At 38.9% G+C, this 25,657-nt stretch overlaps 1 protein-coding gene across 2 annotated transcripts in view; it reads left to right on the forward strand.

Annotated features, from left to right (window-relative positions):
* Positions 1–25,657, forward strand: part of SPOP (speckle type BTB/POZ protein) — a 76,105-nt gene that overhangs the window by 43,153 nt on the left and 7,295 nt on the right. For both annotated transcript variants that reach the window (XM_020871226.2, XM_020871228.2), the window contains 5 exons: positions 12,225–12,368; positions 13,001–13,122; positions 14,968–15,119; positions 15,241–15,368; positions 22,889–23,066. In XM_020871226.2, the coding sequence (XP_020726885.1) occupies positions 12,291–12,368; positions 13,001–13,122; positions 14,968–15,119; positions 15,241–15,368; positions 22,889–23,066 (658 nt within the window). In that variant the 5' untranslated portion in view covers positions 12,225–12,290. The remainder of the gene's footprint in view (positions 1–12,224; positions 12,369–13,000; positions 13,123–14,967; positions 15,120–15,240; positions 15,369–22,888; positions 23,067–25,657) is intronic.

Consider the following 25,657-nt stretch of genomic DNA (forward strand, 5'->3'; position numbering starts at 1 on the left):
AAGTGGAGGCAGCAATTTTTTTTTCTTTTATGTTGTTATGTAGATGTAGTTATTTGTGCCTGAATTAAAAAGCAAAACAAAAACCCAAGAAATCTTTCTAAGTCCTAAGGAGATGCAGTCCTGCAAGACTTGTTGAGTGTCACCTACTTCTTTCCAGGGCAGACCTCTGCATTTGGAGCAGAGTATGCCCTCCCTGGGGGGCTTCCCAGGTGACGCTAGTGGTAAAGAACCCACTTACCAATTCAGGAGACATTAGAGATGTGGGTTCGATCCCTGGGTGGGGAAGATCTCCTGGAGGAGGGCATGGCAGCCCACTCCAGTATTCTTACCTGGAGAATCCTGTGGACAGAGGAACCTGATGGGTCCATAGGGTCGAAGAGTCTAGTATGACTGAAGTAACTTAGCATGCACCACACACATGCTTTCCCTGGACATATTTTTCAGGTAGGGGATTATGCTAATATGTCTATATCAACTTCTCTTACATAATGGATAGTTTTTGGGTAGAGGGAATGATTCCCTAGCCCTTAACTTAAATCGGCAATCAATTTTTCTACTCTTTGATTTTTTTTTTCTAACTGGAAAAGTTGCATCCGGATTGAGAATTATTCCATGTTTTAACCTTTGAGCTGGCTGCTGAGGTCTCCTTGGGGACAAGGACACTTTGTAGTTATTTATAACCTATAGAGAAGGGCAGTAAGACTGTAAACAGCCAGCACATGCTGAGATTGGGAGTCAGTGGGAGCAGTCTATTGTTTATTCCTTTGCTTTCAATGACTTGAAATTCTTTCATGTATCTTCTTCTTCATCTTCATTTTGACTTTGGATGAGCCTTACTAGCCAGGCTATTTCTATAAAACTCTTTATTTCATAACACATTGAGCAGAAGAAAAAAATAGCCTTTTTATGTTCAAAAGCATACCTAACCCTCACAGTCATTCAGAGTCCATGCTTGCCTAAGAGATCTGTAAACTGGGAAAACCTTAATGGTATTGACATGCATATGTAATACTATACTTGTTTCTGGGTTTTCCTTATATGCAACAAATATAAAAACAGTTGAACTCTTGGTTAGATAAATATTTGACTATGGTAGAAAATAGGTTCTGCATCATAGCCTGGTATAGAAAAAACTTAGTAATATGTCTGGATGTGTTTTAAAGGTGGATGTGTCTATCTCTGTGTCTCTCTCTGTATGTTTGTTTCTATACACATGTTTGCACATGCATATATTTAATGTTAATTATCACTTCTCTACATGTCAGTTTTAAGGGAATCAAACCCTATGTCAGACATGAAAATTATAGATCAATTCTAAGTAAATGCTAATAATCTATGTCATTTTTATCCATATATGGGAATTTTATTGTATAGAATTTAACTTGGAATAACTGAGAGGTCTAGCATGAGTTCTGGCAGCTGCTATAATGATACTTTCAGAATTAACTTAATACTGGAAGATTTGTTTATCTCAACTGTTGTGGGTTCAGGAACTTCCCATTTAGCCCTGCACATTTCTCTTTTTTCTCAACTTTTCTTTGATTTTTTTTTTTAAATCAAAGAAGAATGTAGTTTTGGAATGTATTAAACTAGTTCTTTAAAACTGAAGATGAACCATTAGTTTTGTTTTGTTTTGTTTTTTGTAACAATTGTTTTACACTGCTGTGTTAGTTTCTGTAGCACAATGAAATGAATCAGCTGTATGTGTACATATATCCCTTCCCTCTTGGACCTCCCTCCCGCCCCTCCACCCTACCCCCTAGGTCATCACTGAGCACTGAGCTGACTGCCTGTGCTATGAAGCAGCTTCCCCCCAGCTGTTTTACACATGGTAGTGTGTATATGTCTGTCTTCATCTCCCAATGCGTCTCACCCTCCTTGTTACCTCCGTGTGTCTACGTGTGCAATCTCTATGTCTGTGCCTCTGTTCCTGCCATGGAAATAGGTTCATCGGTACCATGTTTCTAGATTCCACATATATGCATTAATACATATTTTTCTCTTTCTGACTTACTTCACCTTGTATGACAGACTCTGGGTCCATCCACAGACTCTGGGTCCATCCACATTTCTACCAGCCATCCAGTTGTGTTCCTTTTTACGGATGAGTAGTATTCCATTGTATATATGTGCCTCATCTTCTTCATCCGTTCTTCTGTAGATGGACATCTAGGTTGTTTCCATATCCTGAAAGTGAAAATGTTAGTCGCGGCTGACTCTTTGCGACCCCATGGGCTGTAGTCCATCAGTCTCCTCTGTCCATGGGATTCTCCAGGCAGGGGTATGGAGTTGGTTGCCATTCCTTCTCTAGGGGATCTTCCCCACCCAGAGATTGAACCTGGGTCTCCCACATTGCAGGCGGATTCTTGACCATCTGAGTCGCCGAGTCCTGGCTGTTGTAAATAGTGCTGCAGTGAACGTTGGGGTACACGGGCCATTTGGTGGAGTACATGTACATATATATATATTTTTTTACATGTGTCATTTTACATTATGGTTTTCTCAGAGTATATGCCCAGGCTTAGTTGCACTACGACATATGGAATCTTAGTTCCCCATCAGGGAGTGAACCCTCATCCCCTGCTTTGGAAGGCAGATTCTTAACCACTGGACCACCAGGGAAGTCCCTAAAATATTTTGTTTTAAAAGTATGCTTGGATTCCTGTAGCTGTTATTCATTCAGCAACTCCTATTAACTAGAGCTTATTAAAGAAAAATATGATCCCAAAAGACAGTAGTCTAGTTAGTAACTATTTCATTGAACAAATATTTATTGAATACCTATTATGATACCATTTTAGGCATAGGGGAATGCTGTTCTCTTATTGAGCTTTAACTTCTTAGTGGGAGAGACAGTAGACAAGTGAAAATATAAAAACAAGGCAATTTCAGATAGTGGTACTAAAAAAATGTAAGTTTGTTTACTGAATTTGTGAGTCTTCCTTGTTTTGTAAAGTAAGTTCATTTGTATCATTTCTTTTTAGATTCCACATGTAAGGGGTGTCATAGGATATTTCTCCTCTGTCTGATTGAACTCATGGTTGCCAGGGGAAGGGATAGTTAGGGACTTTGGGAGGGTCATCTACACACTGCTGTACTTAAAATGGATAACTGGCAAAACCTATTGTATAACACATGCAACTCTGCTCAATGCTATGTGCCAGCCTGGATGGGAAGGGGATTTGGGGGAGAATGGATGCATGTATATGTATGGTACTACCACAATGTTGTTAATTGACCATATCCCCAATACAGAATAAAAACTTTAAAGTTAAAAAAATAAAAAAGAAATGTAAATAGGGTAATGTGATGAAAGAGGCTATAAGTAAGGACTGCTTCTGAACCCGTGGTCAGGGATGACCTGTCTGTGGATACTACATTTGACAGGACACCTAAATGATAAGAAGAAACCAGATGTGAAAAAATATGAGGGAAGAAAGAGCTTTCCAGGCTGAGGAAAGAGCCTGATGTGTTCACCAGATAGAACTGAAGGCCTGAGTAACTAAAGCCTGATGACTGAGAAGAGTAAGTGTTAGGTGAGGTCAAGAGATACACTGAAGCTTTGGCTGTCATGACAACAGGCAGATTTTATTTGGATAACAATGGAAGCCACTGAATAATTCGTCTTGTTTGTCGTAAGGGTCTGATTTGTAAGCCCTCTATTACCTTAGAGGAATTAATTGTAAAGTCTGCTAATTCTGTTTAAGATATTTTTATTCACTATTTGAAAAGGTAATATAGTCACATGGTTCAAAATTCAGTAAGTACAAAAGGGAACATAATGGAAATTCTCCTTCCCATGCACGTACCAGTTTCCTTCCTTGGAAGTAGCCAGTGTCCCTAGAGTCTTGTATAGCTTCACAGAGATATTTTATACACACTCACTAAATATTTTTGTGTGTTTAGATAGAAGGAGCTTCCCCATTCCTTTTTAAAATAAATGTTATTATTACATTGTCTATACCATCATTTATTTAACCAATCCCCTGCTGATGGACTTTCAGGTTATTTCCTTTTTTTAAGTTGTTGTGATTGCAAATAGTGCCACATTGAAAAACCTTTTATATTTGTCATATTAAATATATCAGTAGGATAAATTTCTATATGTGGAACTGTTAGATCAAAGGGTATTTGTATTTCTTATTCATTTTGATATATATTTCCCTTCGTGGAGTTTATAACAGTCTATACTCCAATCAGAAATGCTCTCCTTACCCTAGGCAGGTGTTATCAAACATTTTAATCTTTGCAGAGTCACTGGGTGAATTAATGTGTGGTTTACTCTGCAATTATCCATTATAAATGAGAGTTGAAATTGTTTTCACATGTTTAAGAGCCATTGATATTTACTTGTCTGTAAACCATTGGCTATTCTTTGCCTATTTTTCTGTTAGGCTGTTGATTTTTTTCTTCTTGCTCTTTAGAGTCACTCAATTCTAAATCCCCATGTTATAGAATTAAAAAAAAAACAACCCACTACAATATTGTAAAGAAATTAGCCTCCAACTAATAAAAATAAATGAAAAAAAAAAGAAGGAGAAAAAAAAATACAGTGTTACATGTCATTTATATCTCAGTTTTGTTAAAAAAGCAGTTATCTTTAACTTGTAAATTTTAGGAAGCGTGTACCTGATGTGAGACACGAGAAACCTATCTTCCTTTGCTGATTGAAATCTCTCTTGATTGCCCCTAAGAAGTGTCTCTAAAATTTTTTTTTTAAAGTGCATTTAAAATAAATAAAAATAAAAAGTGCATTTAGTGTTTTGTTAGACTACATTGAGGGCTTCCCTGGTGGCTCAGATGGTAAAGACTCCACCTGCAATGCAAGAGACCTGGGCTTGATCCCTGAGTTGGGAAGAAGATTCGCTCTAGGAGGACATGGCAACCCACTCCAGTATTCTTGCCTGGAGAATCCCTATGGACAGAGGAGCCTGGCTGGCTACAGTCCATAGGGTCTCAGAGTCAGGCATGAATGAACGACTAAGCACAGCACTGACTAGACTGAACTGCAAAAAGTTTACTCATAACAAATATTCATATTTAAAAGTCATTCAAACCTTGCAGCAGAGGAAATCAGTATGACCTGTAATTTATAGGATAATGAGAAAGAAGATACTACCTCCTGGGCTGTACATGATTGAGGATATGTAACAGAAGAAATACAGACACTCCTTTGAGATCCCAAAAGTTTCTTAAAAATGAATATACCCAAGTCTTTCTATAGTTTTGTGTGTGTGTGTCAATAGTCTTTTTGGCATCTTCTGTTTTGGAAAACGCAGACGTCTCTCAAGTTTAAAATAGTTAACGACATTGGGATTTTTCCTTACTTGGAAACTGTACCAGGCTTTAAACCATGAAAAAAAAAGTTACAGGTTTTTAAAAAGTCCCTAAAAAACTATGCTTTGGCAAGAAGCCATATTCCCAGCTTCTAGCTTGTGCATGTTTATGTATTAAACCATATGAAATTGCCAATTTTTTACTATCTTTGGCCTACGAAAACAATGATTCAGTCTAGTATCTGTATAATTTTATCCTGTAATTTTAATACTGATGGATATAAAGATAACATATATGTGATATGCCTGTATTAATTGTTTGTTTTTAAAAAAAATTCTCTGGAAGATGGGATCAGATTGAAGATGGAAGAATACTTAATTAGGAATAAAAGATTTAAAAACTGCACAAGCTGTCAGGAGAATGGACATGTGTATATGTATGGGTGATTCCCTTCGCTGTTCACCTGAAATTATCACTTATTAGCATTGATAATTTCACCTGAAATTATCAATTATTAGCATTGTTTGTTAATGAGCTAAACCCCAATACAAAATAAAAAGTTTTTTAAAATAATCCTTTAGGGTTGAATCCCATTTCCACTAAAAAGAAAGAAAGAAAGAAAGCTGCACAAGCTGTCTGTATGACATTTTGCAGAGAATGTCTAGCCTAGCTCTAGCACATACCACAGGTTAAACTATCAGGGTGTTTCTCTCTATTGTACAGGGAATTCATCTTCTATCCTGGAAGTATCCTGACTACATAAGAGTTCAGTTCGAATTACTGATTTATGGTTTCACAATGAAGGGAAAAATAACCAATCTTTTTCATCTTATAGAATGAAGATACTCTCAGAAGAGGTGTAGACTCATAGGTCAGGATTTAATGGAGTGAACAGGAAAATAAATGGTGGTATATTACAGATAGGGCTTCCCAGCTGGCTCTAGTGGTAAAGAACGCGGCTGCCAATGCAGGAGACATAAGAGACTTGGGTTGGATCCCTGGGTCGGGAAAATCCCCTGGGAGAAGGAAATGGCAACCCACTCCAGTATTCTTGCCTGGAAAATCCATGGACAGAGAAGCCTGGTAGGCTACAGTCCATAGGATCGCAGACTGAAGCGACTAAGCACGCATATAACAGATACGTTCAGCCTCCGAGTTGTCAGCATACGGGGAAGTTTGCTAAGCTTTGGAAAATAAATTTCTCCTTCGAGAACTTGGGAAGTCTTGTTTCAACTTGTTTGAAGCCAGGAACAAACAGTATATGTTGATGCTTGTTGTCTCTTAAAGATTCTCAAACCATGACCCTCAAATAGACCTCAAATTCTTTTTGAGGTCAAACACTAAATGCACCTCAAATTCTTTTCTAAAATTGTTTTTCTGCCGGGCGTCTGTGGCAGTTGGCATGAAGTGCTGAAGAGTTCATGTGCCACCAGGCTACTTTGCTGATGAACATGTGTTTGCACATGGTGCCTACTCTGAGTGAAATTAATTAGACTTGTGCTATCCTTGTCAATTTCCCTCCCAGTGGTTAGAGCTCCTTAGAGTCTAACTGATTGTCTAGTTCTACTGACTGCTGGGTTGGACATTTTTAAACAATTGGAAGATGGGTGGGTGATATTATTTAAAAAAACAAACAAACAACAACAACAAGAAAAACAAAGACTTGTGTACAGAATAAATGAGAAACAAAAAAGATAGGAAAAAATGGCCAAGACAAGTTGTATTTTATTTTCTGGTTGTAATAATGGACCATAGCTCTGTAGCAACAGTTAATCCATTAAAATAAGCTGGCTTTTATTTTTTTTTATTTTTATTTTTTTTAATAAGCTGGCTTTTAAAGTTTTTTTCTTAGGCTTAGAGAATTCCTAAATTATTAATTGTTAGATAAGTTTGAAGTATTTTTTAAACTTTAACAATAAACTCAAATTAGTATTTTATGATCCATGAATATAGAGCTGAGCCTGCACCTCACACCCACAGAGCCAAATTTTATGCTCTTAACTAACATGTAAAATTCACATCTTCATTGCCAGCCTGCCCAAAAGATAGTTTTAATTGGGAATTTTGAAATTCCATTCTGATTCCTACTGGCAGTAATGGTAACTGGATTTATAAAACTGCCTAAGGTGCATTTACTACTGGATAAATTCCCTGGTGACTCGGATGGTAAAGAATCTACTTGCAATGCAGAAGATACCCCGGTTCCATCCCTGGATCCAGGAGGATCCTTTGAAGAAAGGAATGGCCACCCATTCCAATATTCTTGCCTGGAGAATTCCCTGGACAGAGAAGCCTGGCAGGCTGCAGCCCATGGGGTGAGAATTTGTTTTCCATCAAATACAAGCCTGTCTTGATCACAGGTCTCTTTTCTTGATATTATCATGAAATCTTGAATTGCGTAAACCAGGGCGGCCCAAAGACCTTTGCAGTGCTTAGTTTGCTGGCTTAAGTAAAATAGCACATCATGTGTATAAATCTTAACTTCATCTGTGATTACATGGGCTATTTTAATTATAAACACATGTAGGATAGTGTTAAAACCAGTAGGGACTCTGGTAATACTAGTGGTATTACTCTTTGAGGGTGCCCTATATCTTATTAATACTCTCCCATGCTTATTACTTAAGTAGCTACTGAATGCGTATGAGTTGAGTGATTTGGGGGCAGGGGAAAGTTATTCATTTATACCTCTTTCTATGAAGGATTTGAGGCAGTTTCCGGAAATACTTAGCATATCAAAGAGTAAAATAAACAGTTTAATGACAGCAAAATTAGTAACAGTGTTAAGAAAATAATAAAGCCATAGTACAGTAATAATATGAGCTATACAGACTATAGAATGAGCCATGTGAGCCTATAGTTTCAAGACAGATTTGCTCAGATCTTCACAGTAGTCAAGCACAGAGGACAGCACAGTCATTTAGAAGATTCGTATTGTCTGTCCCTAACTAAAAATAAACCAGGAGTTTGGGAAAGAAATTTCTCCCCTGTATATTGTAAACTAGACAATGTATGATATAATGAAATAAATATATCCTTTTTATGCTATTCCTACAATTAATATATTTTAAAGATAAAGTAGAACAGTACAAACGATATTATACACAACAGTAGCTGTCATCCCAAATTAAATGACATTTGTATTGTCATATTTGCCTTAGGTCGTCCTAATTTTAAAAGAAACATGAGAGATCAACTTGAAATGTCTTGCATTGTTTTCCCAGCTTCATTCTTTCTTGCTCCCCCATCCTGAATCTGCTACATAGCTTGTCATTGATTTTTTTTCACTTCTACTGTATGCATTAAAACTCATTCCAGTCCCATCACTTCATGGCAAATAGATGGGGAAACAATGACAGACTTTATTTTCTTAGCCTCCAAAATCACTGCAGATGGTGACTGGAGCCATGAAATTAAAAGACACTTGCTCCTTGGAAGGAAAGTTATGACCAACCTAGTGAAGTGAAGTGAAGTCACTCAGTCGTGTCCTACTCTTTGCGACCCTATGGACTGAAGCCTAGCAGGCTCCTCCATCCATGAGATTGCATATTAAAAAGCAGAGACATTACTGATAAAGGTCCATCTAGTAAAAGTTATGGTTTTTCCACTAGTCATGTATGGATGTGAGTTGGACCATAAAGAAAGCTGAACACCAAAGAATTGGTGCTCTTGATCTGTGGTGTTGGAGAAGACTCTTAAGTCTCTTGGACTGCAGGGAGATCCAACCAGTCCATCCTAAAGGAGATCAGTCCAGGATATTCATTGGACGGATTGATGCTCAAGCTGAAACTCCAGTCCTTTGGCCACTTGATGCCAAGAACTGACTCATTTGAAAATACCATGATGCTGGGAAAGATTGAAGGCAGAAGGAGAAGAGGATGACAGAGGAGGAGATGATTGGATGACATCACCAACTCAATGCACATGAGTTTGAACAAGCTCTGGGAGTTGGTGACAGACAGGCAAGCCTGGCGTGCTGCAGTTCATGGGGTTGCAAAGAGTCAAGACACGACTGAGCAACTGAACTGAACTGTATGCAAATATCTATAAATAATATATAAATCTTAAATTTGTGTAAATAATGTACTGCACAAGACATTCCAAAACTCTTTTTTTCATTAGTATTGTGTTTGATCTCATCTCCATGGTACAGTTCATTGCCTTTAAATCCTGAAATAGTTTTCCATTGTATGGAAATAACCCAATTTAGTTACCTATTTCCCTCCTACTGGATTTTTAGTGTGTTTATAACTGCTACATTGAACGACCTTGTCCGTGTCTTCTTGTGCCTATGTGCAGTTTTTCTAGGGCAGTGGTTCTCAAAATGATCCAGGACCAGCACATCAAGGTCACCTGGGAACTTGTTCAGTTCAGTTCAGTCACTCAGTCGTGTCTGACTCTTTGCGACCCCATGGATCACAGCACGCCAGCCCTCCCTGTCCATCACCAACTCCTTGAATTTACCCAAACTCATGTCCATTGAGTCGGTGATGCCATCCAACCATCTCATCCTCTGTCGTCCCCTTCTCCTCCTGTCCTCAATCTTTCCCAGCATCAGGGTCTTTTCAAATGAGTCAATCTTTAGCATCATGTGGCCAAAGGATTGGAGTTTCAGCTTCAACATCAGTCCTTCCAATGAACACTCAGGACTGATCTCCTTTAAGATGGACTAGTTGGATCTCCTTGCAGTCCAAGGAACTCTCAAGAGTCTAATCCAGCACCACAGTTCAAAAGCATCAATTCTTCGGTGTTCAGCTTTCTTTATAGTCCAACTCTCACATCCATACATGATTACTGGAAAAACCATAGCTTTGACTAGACGGACCTTTGTTGGCAAAGTGATGTCTCTGCTTTTTAATATGCTATCTAGGTTGGTCATAATCTTTCCAAAGAGTGAAGTGAAAGTGAATTTGCTCAGTCATGTCTGACTCTTTGCAACCCCATGGACTGTAGCCTACCAGGTTCCACCGTCCATGGAATTTTCCAGGCAGGAATACTGGAGTGGGTTGCCATTTCCTTCTCCAAGGAGTAAGCATCTTTTAATTTCATGGCTGCAGTCACCATCTGCAGTGATTTTGGAGCCCAAGAAAAGTAAGTCTGCCACTGTTTCCACTGTTTCCCCATCTATTTGCCATGAAGTGTTGGGACCGGATGCCATGATCTTAGTTTTCTGAATGTTGAGCTATTTAAGCCAACTTTTTCACTCTCCTCTTTCACTTTCATCAAGAGGCTCTCTAGTTCTTCTTCACTTTCTGCCATAAGGGTGGTATCATCTGCATATCTGAGGTTATTGATATTTCTTCCTGCAATCTTGATTCCAGCTTGTGCTTCATCCAGCACAGTTTCTCATGATGTACTCTGCATATAAGTTAAATAAGCAAGCTGACAATATACAGTCTTGACATACTCCCTCCCCTATTTGGAACTAGTCTGTTGTTCCATGTCCAGACTTGTTAGAAATTCTTGGACCTATTCCAAACCTGATAGGTATACAGTGTTTAGTAAGAGCTATTTTATTTACTTTTTGTGGCTGGTATTTTTATAGGATAGTTGGTCTTTTTCTTATTTATTTTGTAGAAACAATTTATGTATTACTTCTTATGTTAATACAGCTAACTCTTTGCCATGTATTGTAAGCTTTGTTTGTTTTTTGCTTTGTTCATAGTACTTAAAAATTGTATTCACTGCTGTTTTTAATGTCTTTTATGTTTAGAAAGACCCTGGAGGGGAGAATTTTGAGTTGGATTTGGTTTGCTACTGGGACATCCTGTTGAGATGTGTAGCAATTATTTAGGAATGGTCTGAGGCTTATGAGAGAGGTCAAAGTTGGAGATGTGGGAAACATTTATATAAAGACAGAAATTTGACACTGTTGTGGATAAAATTACCACAAAAGAGAATGTAGTTTGAGAAAATGATTCAAGATTAAACCATGGGAACAACAGTGAAGTAAGAGAATCCAATAAAAGATACTGAGGAATGATCCGAAAACAGAGAAGGCAAGGAGAAGAATCTGGAAAATCAGACACTGGTGAAGTGTAACAAGAGAGATTGTTAATGCTACATAGAAAGAAACACATCTAAGACAGGGGTGAATGTTGCCCTTCAAGAGAGCAGCTAACAATGGGTTAAGAAATAGAGGACTATTCTTTTCTTTTTAAATTTATTTTTAATTGGAGTATAAATGCTTGACAATACTGTGTTGGTTTCTGCCATATATCAACATAAATCAGCCATAGGTATACATAGGTCCCCTCATCGTGAACCTCCCTCCCAAGGACTATTCTTATTAATAAGTTTGCACTGAAGTGTAGAAGATAAGACAGTAGTTGGAAAGGTAACAAGGTTATTTTTCCTTTAGGAGTATTTGTATTTGTACCCCCAAGGGAAGGAGCCAGTAGCAAACCTGTATGTGATGTTCACCAAGCTGTCTTCTCTTTAGGAAGTCGCTCAGTCGTGTCCCACTGTTTGTGACCCCATGGTCTGTAGCCCACCAGGCTCCTCTGTCCATGGAATTTTCTAGGCAAAAATACTGGAGTGGGTTGCCATTTCCTTCTTCTGTGTCTTCTTCTGTCTTCTGTGTCTCCTGCATTGCAGGCATATTTACCTGTTGAGCCATCAAGGAAGCCCCTACTTTATAGTACCCTTTGAGTAAAGGGTACTCAATTGGTAAGATAATATTAATTATCTTATAATTATATAAATTATATGTTATATAAATAATTAGTTTTGTGCAGAAAATTAAAACAGGATTATATCTTTGTGATGAGGAGACTGCCTTAGGTTAGGTGATCTTCTCTGAGGTTAACATTGAATGCTAAGCAGTCATTTGAATGATAACGGCAATGCATTCCAGGCAGGAGACAAAGTTTCCGGTCTCTGGAAGGTCAAATGGAAGTAGTAGGATAGTATGCTAATAAAATTCTCTTGCTTCTTGCATCAACCAGGGTGAAGAAACAATAGAAGTTTTTGTCCCCTGACTTCGAAAATCTTGTTTAACCTTCAAACTGGCGATGTCAAGGGTTCCAAGTCCTCCACCTCCGGCAGAAATGTCGAGTGGCCCTGTAGCTGAGAGCTGGTGCTACACACAGGTAGGTGCTTCTTGGGAGGATTTTGATGGACAAAAGGAATCAGGTTTCTTTTCTATGTTGACTTTCCTGTTTTCTCTAAGTCATACATGTCAAATAGGTAAAGTACATGTCATCTTTCTGTTCCTTGGTTTTCTACGAGGAATTTGAATGGCCTAGGCTGCTGTTTTTCACAGGAGGTTGAAGGAGAGAAATCTTTGAAACTAGACCTAGTCTCTACATCTTCCTTGATGGTAATGTGTGACTCTGTTGAGCAACTCAAGGGGAAACTAGGTTTGAGATTTGCAACCCCAGGCAGTGGTGTCAGTATCTAAATCATTAAACACTGCTCTGAGCAGAGGTTCATTTTAGGTGTGGCTTAATCACATGCTTTCCCAACATTGTCTGTGCTTTTCTCACTTTCCATCCAATATTTCTCAGAAACTGAAAAGAAAAGCAGTGGAAGCAGTTGATCACTGTGAGATTTCTTAAAATGTAGATGAGGGATGGAAAAGGATGAGCCTCTATGCTGGCTGAACAGTGTTATCTTCTTATGGGATTATGCAGAGGGAGGGAGGGGGAAATTATCTGATCTCCAGCCTGTTTTTCAGGTTGCTCACTTCCTATATAATTACTTCCTGGTTTTCTATCAACAGATCAAGGTAGTGAAATTCTCCTACATGTGGACCATCAATAACTTTAGCTTTTGCCGGGAGGAAATGGGTGAAGTCATTAAAAGTTCAACCTTTTCATCAGGAGCCAATGATAAACTGAAATGGTGAGGAAGAATACATTTAGCTGTAAAAAATTTTCTAAAAGTTGCCTGTTTTGCTTGGCTTCATGGAAGACTGTCTGGAATGTAAGATCCTTGATGGCAGGGACTTTGTTTTGTTCTTTATTCCCCAGTGTCTGATACATAACAGATGCTCACTGTATGTTGAATTAGTTCGGTGAGTGTTTCGGGGTCAGCAAGCTCAAATGGCTGTAGAGTAAAGTCAGTGAGTTAAGAGGGCCAGTACTGTAAATGATATCCGTACCTGGTGTGAATGTTGACCACTTTGCAAACTAGTTAGTGTCCTAAAAGAAGTGGTGGCTACAGCTCCCCCTGACTATAGCCACATGTGAATAAGGTCTGACCATTGCCAGATTCTTTGATTTTTCAAGAAAAACAGAACATCTAGCTTTTATAATGTAATAGCTCTTGATTTTTAGATTGCCTGTTTTTAAACAAAGGAGGTTTATTTACTTGTAACTGGAATGCCCAGGGTATAGGATATCTTTTAAAGTAATTTGATCCCAGAGCCAGGCCAATGGTTAGATTAAGGACCCATCACTCTCTGCTCTGCCCTGCTCTCCACATCTCAAGATTAGCTTCCTTTGTGGTTGAAAGTTGACTGGCAGTAGCAATGGGCATCTTCCACTACCAACCAACAGTCTTTAAACTTTCTCTGAACTGTGTGGCCAAGAATGTGTCAGACTGCACTGATTGGTTTAGATCTAGGTTCCCTCAGTTGATCCCTGTGGCAAGGGAAATAGGATCTGGGAGGGTGGGTCAGTCCCTTCCAAACCATGTCTTCTCTTGAGGAGCTGCAGGCTGTTATGTATACAACCATGTTCTCCTTACAAAGCCCAGAATACATATCTATGAACCACCATTTTGACTTCTGTTAACCCACTGAAAAGTTCAGTGACTTTCCATTCATTTAGTATTTGTTGGCCGTGTACATTAAGTAGTGAATTACTAGGTGCTGAGAGAATTCTTAGGCATTGTATTTAAATCCACATCTTTAGCACAAGGTGTTGTGATGTCTGTGGTGTATGCACTTCCCAGAGAAGCAGTGAATTGGGCCACCTGTTTGAGAAAGGTGTCATAATACTGGCAACGCCTAAGGATGCATATGGCCTATGCATTATACATGGTAAAACAGTGTCTGAACCACATGCAGTTCAGCTAATGACATTTACAAGTTAACTGAGTTGAACCTGTTAAATTCTGTCTGAATTTTGTTTTGATCCATCGGTAACAGATTGGCATCGCTAACTCTGCTTAGAAGTCTGACTTGCAGCTCTGCCCCCATAATGGGAATTTACCTTTGTCTCTGCTTCCTCCACATTGCCTCTTATTTTAATCTTAGAGTATTATCGCCAGATTGATAAAATATCTGTAAAAGATTACTTATTTCTCTAGAGTTCTTTTTCTCTCCCAAATAGGTGTTGAAAGGCTCACTGACTTTTTTTCTCCTGGTTTCACTACAGTTCCAAAAAAATAAGGGGCTGAATTTTCCTGAGAGTGAGGATTAAAATAGATGGAGACTCAACTGAATTTTGAAGTATTTTAAGGGGAAAAAATGATCTGGGAGATTATGAGGAAAGAGGCAGAAATGCAAGGGATGTGTTGTCGGATTCTAAGATGCCCCTTTATTGTGTACTTTTTAAAAGGTGCCTCAGGTTGCTCTAGAAGAGTGATTTCTAAGTAGTCATTTAACTGAGTCAGAATATCCTGCTATGGGGCCTTGGTTTTTTAACATTTCCTGTTGATTCTTATGTTCTCGTTGCCTCATATCACTTCATGAGCCTACAAATGTGGGTGCTTTTGACTTTTTTTTCCTTCTGATTTGGGCAGGTGTTTGCGGGTAAACCCAAAGGGACTAGATGAAGAAAGCAAAGATTACCTGTCACTTTACCTGTTACTCGTCAGCTGTCCAAAGAGTGAAGTTCGAGCAAAATTCAAATTCTCCATCCTAAATGCCAAGGGAGAAGAAACCAAAGCTATGGGTAAATATTATCTTTGTTCAACTCTGTTTTCACATCCAGCAACTTTATACATTGACAAGTTGTGGATTTGATCTTATTTTGAGTAACCCTAAATATAACTTTTTTTTTTTTTTCACTCCAGAGAGTCAACGGGCATATAGGTTTGTGCAGGGGAAAGACTGGGGATTCAAAAAATTCATCCGTAGAGATTTTCTCTTGGATGAGGCCAATGGGCTTCTTCCTGATGACAAGCTTACCCTCTTCTGTGAGGTGAGTCCTTTTACCCTGCTGTGAGAGTAGCACTTCCCAGACCTGATGGGTATCGGTAGATGTATTGTATCAAGGATGGAGAGTGAGAAAATCCCCAAGTGGAGTGGTGCTGCACAGATATTATTTACATGACTGACTGAAAGCTGTGCTATGTTTTCAAGGTTGTTGGGCAGCTCAGTTTTCCACTTGTTACTATTTGTTTAAAAACAGAGATTGTGTATGTACTATCTTGGGTCATGATTCTGGCTTTTCACTGCAAAGGTTTTCAGAAAGCATTTGGAAGGACTGTTACTTGACACTGAGGAGAATGACCAGCAACTGGATAAGTGTATTTGTTCCTTGAGCGTTCTGGCTCCTCCTTGAATGTGAGGTCCACATGGGTTTGATAGAACACTCTCTTTTCTGCTCTTTGAACTAGATGACTTTTACCGGTTGTTGAGTGTCTCTGGTTTGTCTTGCTGAGGGAGTTGTGAAATAGGAAGGTAAGAACTGTGTTTTAGAGTGGAGGTCATGTAGAGCTAAGTCATTGTTAGTGAAGAGTAGGAGAAGCCTTCTAAGATCCCAATGACCTAAAGAGCCTTTTTCAGGTTTATAGGAGGAGCCTAGAAATGAAATTCCGTGAGAGTGAGTTGGAAAATGGTTTCTTTAATGAGTATATACTAATTAGTTGTTTCATGCTGTTATTAATGCATTTATAAATGCTAATAAGCTTATAGTATAAGAAACTAATAAAACCTCTAGTCATCTGGGATGTTGGTGTTCCTTGTACATTGTGTGATCGAGGACCTGATTCCTGATCAACATCACCAAGAGAATGTCTCCTGTGCTTTCATGGGGAGGGTACAGGCAAGTTTCCCAACAGTGTACTTTGTCAAATAATAGGCCCACATTGCGAGTTAACATTAATAGTAGCTCCAAAGGCATAGCGTGTCACCACCCACACAGCAGGGAAGGTGTCCCTTAGGAGTCTTGCCCTGTTGTAGAAGAGGCCTGGCCAGCAGTCGCTGGCTTCTTTTCCAAGTCACAGCTCACTGAATATTTTCATAGAGTTGCTGATGATTAGTAAACCTGGGAGGTATAGTTTATTAAAATACTACACTGAATACATAAAATATAGTTTGCATAATAGCTACCTTTTCTCCTTTTTAATTGCTAATAGAAAAAAGGGAATAAGAAAATACTAGAGTGAAGGTGTCTGTAAAAATACATAAAATGTTGCAGTTATTTTTTATCTTGGAATTTCAATTCTACATAAATCCAAGTAGTTACAGATCATACTCAATTGCCCATGTGGAGAAATGAGAGCAAGAACAATTGGGTGGTTTTGTGTGAGATTGAATGTTATATAAACAAACTATCTATCAATTGAATATTTGCCCACCTTAGAGATCCTGTATTTCAGAAAAAAAAAAAAAAAAGTGGATTCTTAATTTCTGTTGGAAATGAAAGCCAATCTTTGAACTATTCTCTGAAGGAAATCACCTCTAAATAATGCATCTGGTGTCTTAGCAATACCAGAGCCTTTATTGCCACATTTTTAAGTCTACAGTGCGTCCAGCGTTTTCTTCACATGCTCTCCCCCGCACCTCACCCCACCCAGATCCATTCCATCTGCTTCAGCCCTTGTATTGACATTCTTGATTTGGAAACCAGTTGACCTGCCCTCACTTGGCAATTTCTCATCCTGTGGTTGAGTCTGAGGCACTCTCTCTTTGCTTCCCCATATGAAATTCTCTTAGGAGAAATTCTGTGGTTAAGTTTAGAAATGCCTTACTGACTTAGAAGGGAAGTGAGATGACACTTTGGAAATGAGGAGATGTTGAACAGGGAAACGTCTGGCTGGGTTCTGCTGATGCCATCGGTTTCTTACCATCGGACCAGGTGTGCCATCTGTTCCTCTCACACTTCTCTGTTGGCCACAGGTGCTGAGTGTTGCTTCTCGTTCTTGGGCTTGTGCCTAGTGAGACTCGTTTCTGTTCCAAGACTCTCTGTGGACCTAGTAGCGTTCAACGTTGCAAGACAGTTGCGTGGGGTGTATGTTGGATGTGTGGGTTTTAAAAATGTCTGCAGCTCATCTAAGTTCTTAGTGCATTTCAGAGCTAGATCACCCTTTGGTGAAAATTCTGTCCCTTTGACCTTTGCTCCCTTCTATCAATGGAATATTTATAAACAAGTCTATTTTGTTCATATTTATATTTTATTTATTATTGGTTTAGTTATATTTTCTTATAATTTAGAGGCCTTTATGAAGTTGATGTCCACATACAAATTTAGATTATGAGTACTCCACTGTTGTATTCCTTAACCCAGTTTTTGGCCCAGGTACTTCTGCCCTGTCCTTATGTAATAAGTACAGTTGTTTTGTGAATATTTTAGTCTGTTCCCAGAGGTCATAAGAGGGAATCCTAAGGTGAAAGACTGAGAATCACACGTTTGTGTGTTTGGGCTATATTTCAGTATAACTGTGTAACCGTTAATGAAACTGAAAATGCTGAATGGGCAGTCTTGTTTGTAATGTGCCACTGGGTTCACTTCCGGTTCTTATTGATCTTTCTTTCTGACTCTTAGGAAATGCAGTGATTTTTCCAAGTTGATACTGCTCAGTTAACTCATTCCCTCAATTGTCTTTTATCACAGTCCTTTGAGCTGGGTTAGTTCTTTTCGATTCATGTTATATTATTGAGGGGAGATATTGAGGGGAGAAGCAGTGCCTAGGGAGGTTAGGTAATTTTTCCTGACATTGTGCAGCAAATTGGTAGCAGCTCTCCACTTTCCATCTCTAGTCTGCTGTGCTACACTAAAGTGGAACTGAGCACCATTCATCCTAGGAAACATCGGCTCTACCAAGTTTTCTTTGGTAATGAAAGAATCATGAAAGCTTTACACTTTTAATTTTCTCTTTAATAATTTCGACCACAGAAAATCTACTTGAAATGCTTCACTTCTGTTGATCCTCTTTATACTGAAAACAAGTAGCTGTTAGCAGTAAAAATCCATGTATTCCATCTTCATTGTATATGCCTCTGACAGAAGATTCCAGTGCCTGTTTGTAATGTTGTAATTAAAGTTGAAATACTAAATACCATATGAAATACCTAGATACTAGTTAATTATTAAAACATCCCTTTCCTTAACAAACAATATCACTTCAAAGCCCAAGAATGTGTATTTTTTCTAAATTTAAATATGTTGGTATATTTTTTCTTTTACTATTTGTTAATGGATTATTTGTATGTATTAGTTGAAAGAAAATGTGAATAATAATTGATTGTTCTTGACCTACAAAAATGGTGCTTTAATGTGTATTATCATTATAGGTTATAAAACATGATAATGTAGTAAATCTACTACCCAACCCAACATTACCGCCAGTAACTTAGAACCGACCTATATATGCTGCTTCCTTATCCCTTAGACCTGTTGTCTCCCTACTCAGACAATGATAATAAATAGCTCTTTTGAATTAATCATTCCATTGTTTATTATTTGTATGCCTGAACAATATATTGTTTAGGTTTGCTTGTTTTTGAGCTTTATGAAGATGGTCTCAGGATATATGTAGTCATCTAGGACCTGTTGTTTTCACATTATGTTTCTGAGGTTTATTTACATTGTGCATATAACTATAGTTCATTGATTTTAATGCTGTGCAGTATTTGGTTGTATATTCACTCACCAGCTGATTGGTTTGTTTATCCTTTCTCTTACTGATAGACATTTAGATTGTTGCTAGTCTTTGATTAGAAGTAGTGCTGCTGCTGTGTTGTTGTTCAGTCACTGAGTCGTGTCCAGCTCTTTGTGACCCCATGGACTGTAGCACACCAGGCTTTCCTGTCCTTCACTGTCTCCTGGATTTTTTTCAGACTCATGTCTATTTAGTTGGTGATGCCATCCAACCATCTCATCCCCTGTCACCCGCTTCTCCTCCTGACATCAATCTTTCCCAGCATCAGGGTCTTTTCCAATGAGTTGGCTCTTTGCATCAGGTTGCCAAAGTATTGAAGCTTCAGTTATTATATCAGTCCTTCCAATGAATATTCAGAGTTGATTTCCTTAAGGATTGAATGGCTTGGTCTCTTTGCTGTCCAAGGGACTCTCAAGAGTCTTCTCCAGCACCACAGTTTGAAAGCATCAATTCTTTGGTGCTTAGCCTTCTGTATGGTCTGACTCTCACATCCATATAATAACTGTTGGAAAAACCATAACTTTGATTATATTGACCTTTGTTGGCAAAGGGTCAGCTGCTGCTATAAACAATCTATATACAGTCAGTTTATTTTTCTAGATTTGTTTTAATTATATGGAAGTTAAAAATGTATTTCCAGTATTTTTTACCTTGACTTTCTATGTTTGGACAAAATATACAAGAAATGACATAATCTTTCATGAAATTTTCTTTTTTAAGGAAAAGAATTGACTTTAAAAGTGAGGCCCTTTTACAACTTGAAATTTAGAGGGTTATAGAGCCTTCCTGAGACATTTTCATGCAGTTATGTCTAAGACCACATAAATGTCACAGTCACGTCATCTTCACAGCTGCAATTCTGAATGAGTCTCCATAGTCAACTTTATAAACATTAAAAAAAAAAAATCTTTAGTTTTTCTCAAAATGGTATCATTTTAGTGTCATCATTTGCAGAGGAAAACAATCCTTTCTAAGTTAAAAGTTTGGGCTCTGAAGACTCATTTGTGAATGCCATTTAAAATTTATTTTTAATTAAGCGTATTTAATGTTGGTAAGAGGTGCCAGACATTCAGAGCTCTGGAGACTCCAGGCATCCATATATCTGCAGAACAAGTCTGGCTCAGGCAGTAAAGGTACATTCTCCTTCCTGCTGTGTTCCTGTCTGTGTCTAGAAAGAGGAATTACCCCGGTGAGAGGAGTCACTGTCTTTGGGCCCCACTCATTACCAAGTACACATGTAACCAGCACAGAGACCGCTGGTAACCATAGTCTGAAAATCAGCTTAGCTTCTTGCCAGTTCATTTTACCCAGTCTAGTAAATTGCCATCAAGTGTTGATGACTTTGGGCTCCTGTCAGATTGGTTTAATTCAAGCTAGGAACATAGTGCCAAATGTATTCTCCATTCCTTTCATTGGCCATTCCATAAGATTCCTGCCTTTCCTCATGAGGAAGTTGGATTTAATTGGGCATGTCCTTGGTGTTTTGTTTGTTCATTTTTAAATCAGCAGTATTTTGGAGCTAAAACTGGAAATAGGCTGCTTTTACTTTTGGTGTTAATATTATATCAAAGAAGTAAGGATGTTAATAAGAGAAAGTTGCTGAACCAGATTAGAGATTTGACACGGGACAATCTCTGTGGGGTGGTTTGTGTTGGGTCCTGGGCTGTTAAAATAATATTGTATTCTGGCTCTGATAAATGTGCTACTAATGCTGAGCACATTCATAATTGATTAACTCAGCTGCTTAATTGTTCAGCACTATAACAGCTAGTTTGAAACAAATGAATAAACTTCTTGACCTGAGAGTAAACATCTCATTCCTATGCAGAAGGGGCCACCAGTCATTTGGATGGGGCGTTAACCATCTCTGGGTTTATGATTGCATTTAAAGGATGACTTGCATCTTTAAGGTTAAAAGAAATTTGAGTCATTAGGATGTTCCTTAGCTGTCTTTTTCATCTAACTCATAGGAATAGCAAGAGTGGGGAGCTGATTCTCAAGGTTTGTGAATTCTACCTTCTTTTTAACATTTCTAACCTAATATGATGTAGGAGAGGAAGCATAGCTAGGGTTGTCAGACAGAAGACTGAGATCTGTTGGGTCTCACCTTCAGCTTGGTAATTTACACTTATTTTAGAATGTTTTATATGGTTTATAAATTCCTGTGTTTTTTTTTTAATTAATTAATTTGACTTTGTGGAGTCTTAGTTGTGACACACAGAATCTTTCATTGCGGTACATGGTCTCTGTAGTTGTGGTGTGCAGGCTTGGTTGCTCTGTGGCATGTTGGATCTTAGTTCCTTGACCAGGGATTGAACCTGCTTTCCCTGCATTGCAAGATGGATTCTTAACCACTGGGCCATCAGGGAAGCCTCAGTCCTTGTATTTTGTATTCTAACCCATTTATCTGAGTTTCATTGACCTATCTAGAAGTACCAGGGTTTTAGATTCTTTAGACCAAACAGTTAAATTGGCTGCTGCTGAAGCCAAGTGGCCAGTTGGATTTCTCTGTAAACTCGTCATCATTCTGTTCCAAAACTGTAAGAGCATGCCTAGGTGGAGCCAATCACCTTACATGTCATTGTCACAAATGACTGAGTAGGCGTGTAAATGATGTGGGATGCCTACCCAGTTATCACTACCCAAGATCTTCCAAGCTCGGTCCGGTTCATTAAACTAACGTTGGTAAGGAAATACCAGTTATTTACTATGTCCTATGTGAGAGTTGAACCATAAAGAAGGCTGAACATCAAAGAATTGATGCTTTTGATTTGTGGTACTGGAGAAGACTCTTGAGAATCCTGTGGACTTCATGGAGATCAAACTAGTCAATCCTAAAGGAAATCAACCCTGAATATTCATTGGAAGGACTGATGCTGAAGCACCAATACCTTGGCCGCCTGATGCAAAGAGCCCACTCACTGGAAAAGACTCTGGTACTGGGAAAGATAGAAGGCAAAAGAAGAAGGAGGCAGCAGAGGATGAGATGGTTAGATAGCATCATTGACTCAACATACATGAATTTGAGGAAACTCGGGGAGATGGTGGAGGACAGAGGAGCCTGGTTTGCTGCAGTCCATGGGGTTGCAAAGACTCAGACACGACTTAGCAACTGAACAACAACAAAAATAGAAGCTGTATTTTATGTTTATGTTCTAGACCTAACTGAAATAAGTAAAGTGCTTTTAGGCTTGTAAGCTTCTTTTCTCTAGAGAGTTTAATTTAAATGGGAGTTTCTATAGGAGTTCTTTGTATTTAACCTTTTGCTTAGGGAAAATAAGGTAAATATTTAAGGTTTAACATTTGTTTCTGTCTGTTTTTTTCCCTGTGGTGATTTGCCCAGGTACTTCCCTGTTGGCTCAGAGGGTAAAGAATCCACCTGCAATGTGGGAGACCCAGGTTCAATCCCTGGGTTGGGAAGATCCCCTAGAGAAGGGAATGGCAAGCCACTCCAGTATTCTCGCATGGAGAATCCCATGAACAGAGAAGCCTAGCAGGCTACAGTTCATGGAGTTGCAAAGAGTAGGATATGACTGAGCGACTAATACACATTCAGGGCAGGGAAGGCAGAGCTTATGAGACATTTGGAAGAGAGAGAAGTTTGTGGGGCTCTCTCCTCATTGTCCTGAGATGTTGTAGAATAGTATGATTGTGATAGTTTAGAACTACTTGTTCAAGAGGATAAATCCTTGATTAAAAACCAAGAGAATATGACTAAATTTTTATTTAGTTCCTTAATGTACTGCAACAGCAAGGTGAAAATCATCTCTCCTCCTGCTGGGACGAAAATTCCTGGTAACAAAAGCTTTGGACTATGTTTTCCTGTCTTTCACAGGTGAGTGTGGTGCAAGATTCCGTCAACATTTCTGGCCAGAATACCATGAATATGGTGAAGGTTCCTGAGTGCCGGTTGGCAGATGAGTTAGGAGGACTGTGGGAGAACTCCCGGTTCACAGACTGTTGTTTGTGTGTTGCTGGCCAGGAATTCCAGGCTCACAAAGCTATCTTAGCAGGTTGGTATTTATTCATGGAGTTTCGTTTTGGTTAAACAGGGAGAAACAGTATACTGCATAATCACCTTTTGAATAGCTTAAACTTTTTGAACTAGTACAGAAAAACTTCAGCTAAGCATGTTTTTATATTGTGGTGACATTAGTTGTCAAAACCAAAAAGACTTTCCATAAAAATGGTACCTCGCTTTTCTCTCTGTAGTGGACTTAGACCACCATTTTCAAGGAATGGGTGATGATGTGTATTAGATGCCTTTGCGCCTCGAGGTTAAGATGTCCAAACATGGTTAAGAGCAAGTATTAGCCCCTAGACAGGGACATAGGATGTAATGGAGAAGATTCTGGACTCAGGACTAAACTACCACATAGCCAGGTCCCCAGCCCTGGAGGTTTTAGCCGTCTCTTCCATACAAACAGCGGAAGAATGAGGATGCTGCCAGTGCTTTGGAAGATCAGGTCTTGTTCTAATAATAGGCCCTTGGTCTTTAAGACCAGAAAGACTGACTCCCAGGAGGAAACTGATAAAGCAGACTGATGGCCTTTACCTCACAGGGAAGCATAGCTTTCAAACTTATATTCAGGCCAAAATATGTGAGAGGAAATCACATGAGCCTTCAGGCAACAGATTTCTTACCACGACCCCCAGCCTTGTCATTCTAAAATGCACACCTGGCAAAACCTCAGTTTGGCTCAATCTAACCATCCTACTGCTCCCCCTCTCAACTGAATGTTACTGAGAATTGCTAAAGGAAGTCATTAATGCTTATGTTAGTGTCTCCACACTCAGCCAGACCCTCATTACTGCCAAGACCTCTTTCTACAGATATTAGTCAACTCCCTTTCTTTTTCTCAACAATAGACCCTTCAGACCTTACCACTCTCCTTTAATCTCCATCTCCTGAAAAATGACCTTGCTACTTCTTCCAGGAGAAAATTGAGGCCCGTATCTCTTGGCCCTTGGCTCTCACCTTACCTGTATTTTCTCTGCGTTCTCAGTGGAGGAAGAATTCTTCATGTCCAAAGCAAACTGCTTTCTACTGCTGTTCTGTCTCATAGGCTGCCTTCTCAGAAGCCTTACTCTGCCATCTACACCCTTGTTCTCTGATATCTTCGCCATCCCTTTCTCCCATTGCCTGTTTGCCCTCAAGCTAAAACATGCTCAAGCTTCTCCTTCTAGTTATTCTCTCTCTATTTTTCAGAGCTAAGTTTCTTGAGTTAGCATATTACCTCTCTCGACTCTTTCTTCCCACTTATCCTCAGTTCACCTGCATGCCACAAAAGCAGTTTTCCAAAGTTATATTGACCTACTAGTTCCTAAGTTTGAGGAACTCTTCAGTTTATGTATTATTTGACTCCTGGTTTCTCTGGCTGGCTCTCTGGCTACTTCTAATGTGTGACCTTCCTCTTCACCCACCCTTTAAATATTGTTATTCCCTAAGGGTCTGCCTTAGTTCTCTTTTCACTCTACTTAATCTCCCTAGGTGATTTAACCTCAGCTTCTGTCTATCCACTGATCCCTATAGGCATCTCTTGACTTTGGACCCTTCCAGAAAGCACCAGCCCTTAGTCTTCAGCTTCTGTGATGTATTTATATAGTACCATATAGTCTATAACCTTTCAGAGATAAGAATAGTGAGAATTGATATTCTTTCGGAGTTAGATTAAAATACTAAGGTTCAGAGAGTTACGATTATATGGTTAGAAAATCGCAAATTTAAAATTCATCTTTTCCGACATAAATTAGGTAAAAGTTCTGGGTACCTGTTAGCTGAAACTCCTGTATTTCATCTGTTCCTTCTCTCTTAGGTAGAGATTGATAGTCTCAACTTTCACCAGAATCCTTGATTTATTGGACAACATGATAAAATTTGAGTTCCCAGCCATTTTATTACTTTCATGGTTGAAATTGCGTTTACTTATTTTTCATAGTGTTCATTAGACTAAAATGGGCATGGAATTATATATATGTGTGTGTGTATAGTACTATGAGACACTATATAAATACATACAGAAGCTGAAGACTAAAGGGCTGGTGCTTTTAATAAAGAGGAGGTGTCCAAAGCAGAGCTGTCTAGAAGGATCAGTGCACACTGTTTAGAACACTGTTTCTGAACCTTTCTTTGTGATTCCCACCCCTGAGGAAAACATTAAGAGACATTAAGGAATAAGATTTTGTCCTATTGGGTTAAGATCTGACGCGCCATAAATGACTGTGGTACCTGAGACGGTTTTCACCTTTTTGGGTGATAATCTCTGTTGATAATGCATGGCTTTAAAGAGCAGCCATAAATAAGTCTGTACTTCATGTAGCTAACGGATGCCTTTTAGTCCTGTTCTTGACCTCCTTGCTGTGTGGACCCTGGAAGTGGAGAAAGTAGGTATCCCTGTTCTAGACAAAAACGTAGTATCAGGGCACCCTGCTTAGACCGTGAAGGACCTTCTATTTGAACCCCCAGATCTACCCAGAGGATATCATTGTTATCTAACAGAGGTAATTTGAGTAATCTCCTTGAAATATCATAGTTGGAGTGGAGCTAATAAATTACTTTGAAAGGAGTGATTCTTTTTTTCCCCTATGTATTATTATTTTTTCC

The sequence above is a fragment of the Odocoileus virginianus genome, chromosome 17 (assembly GCF_023699985.2).
Source record: "Odocoileus virginianus isolate 20LAN1187 ecotype Illinois chromosome 17, Ovbor_1.2, whole genome shotgun sequence".
Lineage (NCBI taxonomy): Eukaryota > Metazoa > Chordata > Mammalia > Artiodactyla > Cervidae > Odocoileus > Odocoileus virginianus.